At 39.0% G+C, this 11694-nt stretch overlaps 2 protein-coding genes and 1 non-coding gene across 6 annotated transcripts; 2 read left to right on the top strand and 1 right to left on the bottom strand.

Annotated features, from left to right (window-relative positions):
- The first annotated feature begins 1206 nt into the window (after window positions 1–1206).
- Window positions 1207–1313, top strand: LOC125606736. Its single transcript, XR_007337992.1, has one exon. It is a non-coding gene; the product is annotated as a small nucleolar RNA R71 (small nucleolar RNA).
- A 5761-nt stretch (window positions 1314–7074) lies between these two features.
- On the top strand, window positions 7075–8379 carry LOC125606734 (pathogenesis-related thaumatin-like protein 3.5). Its single transcript, XM_048775641.1, has 2 exons — window positions 7075–7374; window positions 7668–8379. Exons 1-2 carry the CDS (start codon window positions 7314–7316, stop codon window positions 8342–8344), a joined length of 738 nt encoding a protein of 245 aa, XP_048631598.1. The 5' UTR covers window positions 7075–7313; the 3' UTR covers window positions 8345–8379.
- A 194-nt stretch (window positions 8380–8573) lies between these two features.
- On the bottom strand, window positions 8574–11220 carry LOC125606732 (cell division cycle 20.2, cofactor of APC complex-like). Of its 4 annotated transcripts, none has more exons than XR_007337991.1 (5): window positions 10969–11219; window positions 9637–10871; window positions 9324–9413; window positions 9177–9260; window positions 8574–8693 (listed from the first exon to the last, which is right to left on the bottom strand). XR_007337991.1 is itself a non-coding variant. In XM_048775639.1 (3 exons), exons 1-2 carry the CDS (start codon window positions 11032–11034, stop codon window positions 9654–9656), a joined length of 1284 nt encoding a protein of 427 aa, XP_048631596.1. In that variant the 5' UTR covers window positions 11035–11219; the 3' UTR covers window positions 9069–9413; window positions 9637–9653. The 4 variants fall into 4 exon arrangements, 2 of the variants coding, with proteins under 2 accessions (XP_048631596.1, XP_048631595.1); XR_007337990.1 differs by lacking the exon at window positions 8574–8693 and adding an exon at window positions 8901–9111; XM_048775639.1 differs by lacking the exon at window positions 8574–8693 and having other exon boundaries at window positions 9069–9413.
- Window positions 11221–11694: the final 474 nt, after the last annotated feature.

Raw genomic sequence — 11694 nt, 5'->3', positions numbered from 1 at the left:
GCATTCCCCTACTTGAACATGAAGGCTGCGGATGGTTCCATATGGGACTGCTCTGGAAGAGTTTGCAAAGGTCAGGGTCAGCTGAGAACGCTCAACATCAGCAATACCCAAATCGTCTACAATAGCCTTTGAGACGAGATTCACACAAGAACCAGAGTCACAAAGAGCATCCTTGAAGGTTGTTCCTGCGATGGAACATGGGAAAACAAACTTTCCAGGATCATCAACCTTAGGCAATACCTTCAGTGCTGGTGTAGACAGTGCTTTGGATATAGAGACCTTGATCTCCTCTTGAGTCTCTCTACAGTGTTTAAAGAACTGGAGCAATGGACGAATCTGCAGAGCATCTCGAATGCAAGTTCTTTAGGAAGCCTTCTCACCATCTTGTTAAAACCTATCAGCTGCTCTTCACTAATGGGATCCATCAGATGTCTAGGTGGAATTGGATAGGGAACCTTGGAACATAGACTCGAGATGGTGGAGTCTCAGCAGGTTCGCTAGGAGCAGTCACTCCAGAGCTAGCAGACTGCTCTGTCTCTCTTCTGCGCCTAGAACAGTCTCAGCAAACGGCTGCTCTATTGCATTACAGTGCTCAGTCCTAGGATTTTTATCAGTTCTTCCAGGGAGCGTCTCTTGTTGCCTCTTGACACTCTCAGCTGTTTGAGCAAGCTGAACATCGATCTTTCTTATATGGATCGCAAGATTGTCATACTTGTTATTCAGCTCAGTGAACATGTTGCCCATCCTGGTGTCATTTCCGTGGTTACCTGATTCAACGCCTTGGCCTGAACCTGCTGACCCTGCAACAGCTGTTGCATCATCATACCCAGACCCTTCAGCTCATCTGGTTGACTGTTCCCGGTAGCTGGAACAGCATGCGGATTGCTCTGCGGTTGTCGCTGGTTCTGGTTCTGAATATGCCCGGCCGTAGTTGCTCCATGCTGAAAACGTGCCCTTGGTTGTTTTTCAGTAGCTGATCAACCTTGGCAGTCAGCTCATCTATTTTCTGGGCGTCAGAACTGTTTCCTTTCTTGGAGCAATCACTCTCCTCTTTCTTATTAGCTGAGCTAGCAGCCATGTTCTCAATCAGCTTAAACGCTCCATCAGTGGTTTGAGTCATGAAGTCTCCATTGCTCGCAGAGTTTAGAGCACCTTGGTATTTCCAGTCCACTCCATCATAGAAAATGTCCAGGGTAATCATCATCAAATCCATGGTGAGGACATTCTCTGCGATAGTCATTGAAGCGCTCCCATGCGTCGCAGAAAAGCTCATCAGTGAGCTGTCTGAAGGAGGTGATCTTGTTCCTCAATGCAGCTGTTCTCGCCTTAGAGTAGAAATGGCTGAGAAACGCTGATCGGACCTGTTCTCATGAAGTGAGAGAGCCGGTAGGGAGAGAGTTCAACCACCGTGCAGCTTTTCCATCAAGAGAGAATGGGAATAACATGCACCTGATGTAATCTGGTGGAACACCATTCGCGCGAGTGAAACTGCAGACTTTTTCGAAGCTCTCAATATGCTCCATTGGAATTTCTGTAGAGAGACCAGAGAACACCTTTCTCTGTACTAGACCGATCAAAGCAGGCTTGATCTCGAAGTCCTGCCTGGTGCAGAGTGGAGGAACAATGGCAGAGCGCGTAGTAGGGATGTTGCGGAAGGTTTCTCTGCCCGATTGGAACAGTCTGCGCCTGTTGTTCCTGCGCGCGAGAGCAGCCTGTTCAGCAGCATCCTGCTGAGCTTGGATGGTCTGCTGCATTTGTTGCATCTGCTGCTGCATGAGTGCCATAGCCGCAGCGAGATCATCCTGATTGGCGTGATCACCCATAGTGGTGTCAGTTTGCCTTGGCTGTTGACGATTTGTTCTTTCTAACCTTGCTAGCTCCTGGTTGGTAAATGTAACTAACTCTCCTTGTGCGTTTCTCCGAGTATGTCTACTGGTCATGCACCTGGAACATTAGCTGCAACAAAAAGGATAAGGCAAGTTAGAGGTCTTAGACTAAATAAATAACCGAAAAATAAAGGTAAAAAGATGGTCCCCGGCAACGGCGCCAATTTGATATTACGTGTATACGCACACCAAATAACCTAATGTGCACACTACCACAATCGAATGTCTGTAGTATGTCAGGCATAAAGTGGTTAACTGCGCAAGCCTTAAGAACAACAATGAATGAAGACAATCGATTTATAACTTATTATGTCAAGCTCACGGATCTAACACCCTAACACCCTGACTAAGCAAGCTGATACTCAGCCATGGAGCAAGAAAACACAGAGACAGAGATATAAAGCAACATGAAATATGACTGAAATAAAGTAATAGGGTCAGGGGGTTCTTCTCTAAATCGAGAGAGATGGCCTTCTCCCTTTACAAAAGTAGCAGAATCTCAAGTCTCCAACTCTAAGTCTGGTTCTTGTCTCCAAAACAGCGTAGAATAATAAAGAAAAACAGAAAATATGATATATCAAAGCCACAGGCGGCTGGGAGAGAAAATAGGGATAATTAGGGCAAATCCGTAATGATTGTAGTTCCTTAAAAAATCTCTGCCGCTGGAAACACTCACTCGGAACAATCACTCGGGTTGCTCCGCTATCCGGAACAGTCATCAAGACTGTTCTGCGTGAAAACCACCAAATTGCACTGTTTGCTGCCTCTTTTGTTCCAGCTGGTCCATCTCCCATCCAATGCAACTCCAGACCTGTAATGACTCCAAAAGGACTAGGAAGACTCGATAAAGACTGAAAACCAATTAAAAGCATATACAAGATGTATAAAACACCATATATCAGTAACTTGTTTTGCGGTTTTACAGTACTTGAGAACGATTAGTATAAGGGCTTTTTGCAGAATTGACCTATAACTTAAAGTCAAACACAAAACTAACCTCCATTTTTCTTGAAAATTGGTTTTGCCCTATTCACCCCACAAGTTCATATAATTTACGAAAATGCCATCAATTTTTTTTTTTTCGAAAATGACATTTTTACTCTCTCACCCTCATCATCTTCAAGTAATTACAAGATTGTCATTGTCATCAATACCACAACCACCATGAACAACCAATTTGAAGCTTTTAATGCTCCCAAAATTGATTTACTCTTCTTCTTTTTCCATTCTTGTGAACTAAATACAACATATCTCTCACTTTCTCTCCACAATGAGCTAAAAAAACCCAAGATTTTGATTCTAAAATTTTTATGGTTCATAAAGTCATAGAAGCTAACGATTCTGGGTGGGTTACTTTCGTTTGTGATTTTGTGTGCTTGGAGAAGCCTTATGTATGCTAAGGAACTTATCTCACCAATTTAAGGTATGACATCGAATTTTTTTCCAGATCTGTTCGTCAGAAGACTTACTTGGGAAGTCGTCTGGCTGTAGACGACTTACCTGGAAGTCGTCTGGTCAACGCAGAGGTTATTTTTGCAATTGACTTTGAAATCTGTAACCTGAGACGACTGAAAGTTAAGTCGTCTGTTTTTGTTAGGTTTCAAAAAAAATTCCAAAGAACCTAGATGACTTACATTTCAGTCGTCATAGGTTAGTTTTGCATTTGACTGGATAATTTCAGAAGTTTGACTTCCCCAGACGACTTACATTTCAGTCGTCTGGCGAAAATTAAAATAATAATATTTTTTTAAAAGTAAACGACTTACAATTAAGTTGTCATAGGTTAGTTTTGTAATTGAAAAAAAAAATTCAAGATTTAATTATACACAGACGACTTATAATTCAGTCGTCCACGAGACGACTTACTTGTAAGTCGTCCAGGATTTTTTTCCGAGATTCTGGTCAAACCTCGTAAATCCTCGACGACTTACATTTCAGTCGTCTCGTGGACGACTGAATTATAAGTCGTCTGTATATAATTAAATCTAGAAGTTTTTTTTTTTCAATTGCAAAACTAACCTATGACGACTTAACTGTAAGTCGTCTACTTTTAAAAAAATATTATTATTTTAATTTTGACTAGACGACTGAAATGTAAGTCGTCTAGAAAAGTCAAACTTCTGAAATTATCCAGTCAAATGCAAAACTAACCTATGACGACTGAAATGTAAGTCGTCTAGCTTTTTTGGAGTTTTTTTTAACCAAACAATAGTAGACGACTTATTTTTCAGTCGTCCGAAATAACAGATTTCAAAGTCAATTGCAAAAATAACCTATGCGTTGACCAGACGACGTATCGTTTAGTCGTCTGGACAATTTAGATTGAAGTCGTCCGCGTCTTCTCCGCTAGTTTTTAAGTCTTCTACGTTAGTTTTTGAATAACTTGTATTTTTAAGAGTGATAAGTAACTTCAAGATATGTAAAACTCATATTTACAAAATATGTTCTCTCCCTTAGTTTTACTAAATTTGACTAAGTTTTTCTACGCAAACTTATAAAAAATATGATATGCTTTGACTAGTTACTATTGTTTATTTCCATCTCTTAAGTATTATTGTTATAGACAATAATGATGACTATTGTTATGAGTTGGAAGAAGGATTAAAATGCTTCTTAAAATGTTGTATCAATATGAAGCTACCAATATTCTTGTTTATTAAGATCAGAAAAAGGCCATTGGAATTTATTATTGCATATGAGAGGTCCAAAGATAAGAAAAAGGCTACTGAAGTCTATTATTTCATTGATTTGTAAATGTGTAAACACATTGTTAGCACATTTAATACATCTTGGAAAACATTATTACTGATTTTACAAAAAATTCACAACTAAAAGAGTAGACATGCAATTCACAAAACAGACCACAAACAAAACTATTATAGATCATTCCTCTACAAAGACAAGCTTGGACTCCACTTGATATGGAAGAAAACTTTGTCAGAAGACTTCCAGAAAGTCCAGACAACTTTTAAGAAGTCCAGAAGACTTCCAGGAAGTTCAGACGACTTTGTCAGAAGACTTTTAGGAAGTTTAAACGACTTCCAGACGACTTTACAGGAAGTCCAGACGACTTTTAGGAAGTCCAGACGACTTCCAGGAAGTCCAGACGACTTTGTCAGAAGACTTCCAAGAAGTCCAGACGACTTCCAGACGACTTCCAGACGACTAACAGGTAAGTCATCCCAGAAGTCTTCCAGATCTGAAAAACCTGCATATTAAATCCAGATCTGAAAAACCTGCATATCCAAAAACGTTCAAATGGCTTAAAAACAGAAAAAATGAGTGGAAGATTAGATAAATCTACCTTTACAGAACACACAAAAATACATATCTAAAAATAATAGATCTACCTTTAAATTAGTGGAAGATGAGTACCATCTAATTAAAAACCTGCAAAAAAGATAGATTAGTAAGAAAGACATGAGACAAAACTGAAAAATTCATATAAAGTTTGGTGTTTTCAAGTCAAAGAGATTAGAGTGGGTTTGGAGAGTTTTAGTTTGGGAAAAAAGTAAGAACTTTATACAACAAGAAGTTACCAAATGAAGAAAAATCAGACATAAGAACTTATCAAAACGCTCAGATCTATTATGAAAGGGAGACTTCGTCAGAAGACTTCCATGAAGTCCAGATGACTTCCAGGAAGTCCAGACGACTTCCTGGAAGTCCAGACGACTTCTTGGAAGTCCAGACGACTTCCTGGAAGTCCAGACGACTTTGTCAGAAGACTTCCAAGAAGTCCGACGACTTCCAGACGACTAACAGGTAAGTCGTCCCAGAAGTCTTCCAGATCTGAAAAACCTGCATATCAAATCCAGATCTGAAAAACGTGCATATCCAAAAACGTTCAAATGACTTAAAAATAGAGAAAATGAGTGGAAGATTAGATAAATCTACATTTATAGAACACACAAAAATATATATCTAAAATTAATAGATCTACCTTTAAATTAGTGGAAGATGAGTACCATTTGATTAAAAACCTGCAAAAGAGATAGATTATTAAGAAATACATGAGACAAAACTGAAAAATTCATATAAAGTTTGGTGTAGTCAAAGAGATTAGAGAGAGGTTGGAGAGTTTTAGAATGATGAACATTACATTTTTGTTGCAGCCATTTGAGAGGAGGAGAGAGAACATGTAAGTTTTTCTTTATATAGGAAGACAAAAAATCCAATTAGGTTAAATATTTTGTGAGTCAAACGACTTCCTGGACGACTTACATTTCAGTCGTCTGGTGAAGAAATTAAAATATACGACTTACATGTAAGTCGTTCAGAAGGGTTTAATATTTTTAGCGGGAAATTAAATATTTTTAGCGGGAAACTAAAATAGAAGACTTTCCAGACGACTTACAAATAAGTCGTCTGGTTTAAATTATTTAAGCGGAAAAAAAAATTTTAAAAAAATTTTAGGCGGGAATATTTGGACGACTTACATGTAAGTCGTCTATTTTAATTTCTTCACCAGACGACTGAAATGTAAGTCGTCTAGACCCTAAACATAACCCTTAAACTAGCTTTTATATGTCCGGTAAATGATCCGGTTAGGTTAAAACGTACATTGGTAAAATTAAAGATTCGGTACGATGTGGACGACTGAAATATACGTCGTCCGAGTAAATTATTCAACAGACGACTGAAATATAAGTCGTCCACACCCTAAACATAACCCCTAAACTTATTATCTAATTAAACACTTAACAAAATCAAATCAAACTTGAAAGTGTTTAGTATACACAGAAATAAACACATATAGGTGAAAACTAATTTGAAAAAAACATTTTAGTTTTCCAAAATCTAACCCTAACAATACATACAATACTACAACATATGTTTGACAAACTCCTAAACCAAAGTATTTCATGATTTACTACTTCCACTCATCTATCTTCAAAACAAATCAATTTTATCATATCTTAATTTATATCACTTAAAACTGTTTATAATTACTTGATTTTTATTTTTCACGCATCAAAATATTTTTTTACAAGATTTATAAATTATTTTTAAAATAAACTGGTACCAGACGACTTACATTTCAGTCGTCCAGACGACTTACATTTCAGTCGTCCAGACGACTTCCAACATCTCAGACGACTCAGACAATTTACTGGGGCTATATTCGTAAAAATGACTTCTGTTTTTTTGTTTGGTCACAAGGGGCTGAACTGTAATTTCACTAGGTTTTTAGGTTAGTTTTGCATTTGATTCAAGTTTGGGTATAGGATTGGGGTTAAAATCAAGTTGTGGGTTAGTTTTGGCAAAAACTCCTTAGTATAATCTGAGATATAGACTGTCCATGCATGCAAGTTATTCTCTATACCTCTCTTAAAAAGGCAATCTCATCTCAGTAATTCTCCGTAATCCAACCACACCCGGACCAACGAATAAGGATATTTTGATCGTTAAAGCTTTTCCAGTATTATGCATCTTCGTTTCAACTTGTCACCGAGGATCTTGTTACTATTTCTAACACTTTTATCAGGTAATTATCCAATATCCAAAATAGTTTTAATGGTAGATGTATCTCTCCATGTATCTGTATACACATGCTTTCATCATGTATATATATTATTTTTCAGGTAATATTTTTATTATATAAAAAATCACAAATATAACTTAAATTAGTTAAAATTGTTACATGAGAAATCCCATTCTCTATGATTTTTTTCTGCCAATGAATTTTATCAATTTTTATTTTTATTTGGCACATTCAACAATGGATTCATATCCGTTAATGATTAGAACTCTAGTCTCTAGTGATTATTTAAACTACAGGGACAAAATGGTCGGAGTCAGCTCGAGTATTCACAATCGTAAACTCATGTGACCAAACAATCTGGCCAGCGATAACACCCGGAGAAAACTTCAACGGCGGAGGATTCGAGCTCAAACCGGGCCAATCCATAGTCTTCAACGCGCCAGTAGGCTGGTCAGGTCGAATATGGGGACGAACCGGCTGCAATTTCGACAAAACCGGAACCGGAACATGCGAAACCGGTTCATGCGGCTCGACCCTAAAATGCTCAGCCTCCGGAAAACCACCAGCTTCACTCGCCGAGTTCACGTTAGCCGCATTGGATTTCTACGACGTGAGTCTCGTCGACGGGTTTAATCTTCCGATGTCCGTGACTCCGATGAACGGAAAGGGAAACTGTAGTGTCGCCGGCTGTGTGGCTGACCTGAGATCAAAGTGTCCGCCGGAGCTTGCCGTGAAATCTAAGGGGAAAGTGGTTTCGTGTAGGAGTGCTTGTGATGTGTTCGATAGAGATGAGTATTGTTGTAGAGGAGTTTATGGGAATCCTGTTACGTGTCGACCAACAAATTACTCGAAAATGTTCAAGGAAGCTTGTCCTACTGCTTATAGCTATGCTTATGATGATCCGACCAGTATCTTCACTTGTTCCGGCACTGATTACGTCATCTCTTTCTGTTCCTCCAAGTTTGTGTCTTAAACTTTTTTCTTTTGGTGTTTATATTTGTTTTTGAGCTTATTATATCTTTATTCTCTTCTTATTCCCCATTTTGCTTTGGCCTCATGGATCATCATCATCATCTACTCTTCTCTTCTGTACTGACTATGACGCACTTTTCTGTGACCGTCTCTGATGCTTCTGGGAATCCCTTGCCACGTCAGCTTACAGCTGTGAGCTCCAACTTCCAAGCTGTAACTAAACTTCTTAGCCTCGTTCTCGTCTCGCCATGCTGGTCTTGGCTATGAGCATATTCATCGTTTCCGAGGATTTTCCATCTATTTCATTTGTTACCGTTGTTTCAGAAGGCTCCCCAACTTTATGCTTTTCTCTGAAAATGACACGAGCAACATCAGTAGTTTGTTTCCTTCCAGAACCACCAATACCTAATGTTTCATTTCTTTTTTCCTGGCAGACGACTGTACAACTGACGGGTTGATCTTGGACAACAACATCTCATTTTATTTCCAAACCGATGTAATTTTGGATCCTGACGATTCACCAACCTTAACCTCAATTGGAACAGATATATATATATATATATATATGCACAGGTAATATATTCTACAAGCAATGATTATCCTTGGGGATATAATATCATTTAAGGCAACACTGGCGCAGCATAATGCTCAGGAAGATAATGGGTAAGAGCGGGTCCAACATCTCAAGCTTCCCACACAAGTCTTATTACCGGAGGCAGATAATGCTCAGCTATTGACCAGAGAGAGAGAGAGTGATTTACGCAGACCCTTCATCAAAACTTTCCTTAGTTCCCTAACCAGAAGTTGTTTGCATTTATGTAAATTTCTATTACCTCGTCTGTATGAAGTTGGCTGAGATATGGATGATTGTGATATATATTCCGAAGCTCCATCACTGAGTTGTGCACTGCACGCGACTGTAAAAAGAAAACTAACTAAGAAACAACTGAATACACAATACGCAGAGCACAAAACAGCACCTTCATGTTTCCAAGCGAATCCTCAACCCTCTTCATTAAAAGTTTCTTCTGATATGCAGAAGCCTCGCACTCTATCTTTTCATTGTCAACCTACCAAAATAAATTTAGATGATAAGAGTTAAATTAAAAGATCCTACCCGATCACTAAAATAATGATGAGACTGGAAGTGAGAGAACAAATCTCTTAAGTATCAAAACATAGTAAATTCGTAACTTGTAAAATAAAAGATAAAAAGCTCTCTATTCAACATATACTTTTACAAAACTAGTTTGAGGACATTTTTCTAGTCAATACAGTGGCTGGAGAAGGAACCTCGGGTAGTTGAGTTTTCAACGAATACGAGCGACATGAGAAAACGGCTCATGAGCTGCTTTTGGAACAGTTTTTTTGGCGGTGGTGTGAGGTAGTCCAAAAACATTCCAAAAGCACAGATTCTCGTCTCCTGCAGCTGAAACTACAGTACAACCATCTGGACTCTGGGTCATAGATAGAACTCTTGACGTATGACCAGAGAGCTCAGCCATTTTCACCATCGACGGGTACTTCCACAGTGTGAGCTGAGACCCATGTGAGCAAAGCAGCTCTCTTTGATTGTTGCTCCACAAGAGAGAAGAGACTTGGGAAGCAGTGTCAAGCGAATTCAAGCAAGCCCCTGTGCGAGTGTTCCAGAACTTGATCTTCCTATCTTCTGCACCACCGCCAGATGCAAGCAAATCGCTTTGGAAAGGACACCAAGCGAGAGCCTTAACTGCAGATGTATGCCCCCTGAGCCTGTGCAGCCACTGCGTACTAGTAGAACGATCCCATATATGTACTAGACGGTCGTTTCCGCCGCTAGCTAGTTGCTGACCAGATGCTGACCACTTGAGCCCACAGACCTCTTGAGTGTGACCCTTGTAAGTAGACACAGGGTATGACATGAACCGCACATCGTTGTTGAAGATACGTCCGTCCATTCCTCCGGTTGTCAATATATGAGTGTTCCAGGCCAAGGACCCAACTCGTGTGTGGTGGAAGCCTTGCAATGTTCTCAGTAGAGTCTTGGTTACACAGTCCCAAATGTGAACTTGACCATTGTTGAGCCCAACTCCAAGGTTGATACCATCATGCGCCCAGTTTAGACTTGTGACAGGTCCTTGGTCTTCACCATACGTGACAAGCGTAGTCACGGAGCCAGTGGAAGCATCCCAGAGACAAACAGAGTTGGCCAAGGCAACGGCTAGGACATTAGCACTGCTCCAGTCGAGAACGTTGAGATAGAAGTCATCCACAAGGCCAGGAGCATCCAAAGTTCTCTCGGGACGCTGAGGAATGCGTCGAGGAGGCTCATGCTGATGCTGATGCTGATGGTGAAGAGAAGTAGAAGAAGGTGGTTTGTTGGTGAATGCGAGGATTCGAGTTCGGTTAAGACCCATAGTCTCAGCCAATTGCTTTCTATAAGCTTTTCTGGATGAACTGACCTCTTCTTCTTCTTCTCTTTCTTCCATAAGAGCCAAGTGAGCATAGTCGAAATCCATGGCTGCTCTGTTCGGTATGAATCTGTCAAACTTTAAGAACAAAACAAAAAAAAACAAACAAACAAGTCAGTACAACAAACTCGATTCAGAAAAAGAAGGATCAAAACCCTAATTTGAAGAAACTTACTTTTTCCTTCTTGGAGTTGCTCACGGGAAGGAACCTGCGTTGGAGAACTATTCGACAAGTGTTCATTGCTCTCTCTCTCTCTCTCTCTCACGTTTTGTTCGTTGCTTTTTCGGGAAGAAAAAAAGAAAGAAACAAGTAATAGCTTTAATCACCTCGTTGCACCACCTCTATTTATAACCCGCCTCATTAACCGACACTCAACAAATATAAGGAAATAACTCAATTTTACTATTTTGTTGATAAAAAAAAAAAGGAAATAACTAAACGTTTGTTCTTTGCGCAGGATTTGGGGGAGAATAATCTATTTTGCCCCAATCAAAACAAATTATTCTTAATTATTCTCAGTATCCCTCTTTTAAATTCTCTTCCACAATTTACCATTTTCTTTTTCTATTTTTTTTTCTCTTTTGTGATGATTTACTGTAGGTGAGTCCCAAACGTTTTTTTAATACTTATTAATCTTTTTCTTGGGTATATCTTTAGGATGAATATGTTGGTTCACAAACCATTAATAAGTTGCCAATTCATATTTTTAATTAAAAAAAAAGAGAAAACAATAAATTATTAAAAATAAAATTATTAACTACAAAAAAAAAAAGACACGGCATGTAACTATTATTTTGTGACCAATGAGAGTCGCATAGAAAAAAAATGAGGAGCAAAGAAGAGTAACAGAGAAGAAGCTACAAAATCGTTAACATGTAAGGTTGATTGTTTGCAGTTTTT

The sequence above is a fragment of the Brassica napus genome, unplaced genomic scaffold (assembly GCF_020379485.1).
Source record: "Brassica napus cultivar Da-Ae unplaced genomic scaffold, Da-Ae ScsIHWf_959;HRSCAF=1355, whole genome shotgun sequence".
NCBI lineage: Eukaryota > Viridiplantae > Streptophyta > Magnoliopsida > Brassicales > Brassicaceae > Brassica > Brassica napus.
The sequence above is the reverse complement of the archived record's forward strand: the minus strand, read 5'-3'. Positions and strand labels throughout refer to the sequence as shown.

Excerpts from the sequence above, each read along its gene's own strand:
- LOC125606734 (XM_048775641.1), top strand. The coding sequence starts at position 7,314 with ATGCATCTTCGTTTCAACTTGTCACCGAGGATCTTGTTACTATTTCTA. Across the intron at positions 7,375-7,667 it reads ATTTCTAACACTTTTATCAG|GGACAAAATGGTCGGAGTCA; the intron begins GTAATTATCCAA and ends TTTAAACTACAG.
- LOC125606732 (XM_048775638.1), bottom strand. The coding sequence starts at position 11,034 with ATGAACACTTGTCGAATAGTTCTCCAACGCAGGTTCCTTCCCGTGAGC. Across the intron at positions 10,872-10,968 it reads GCAACTCCAAGAAGGAAAAA|TTTGACAGATTCATACCGAA; the intron begins GTAAGTTTCTTC and ends TTGTTCTTAAAG.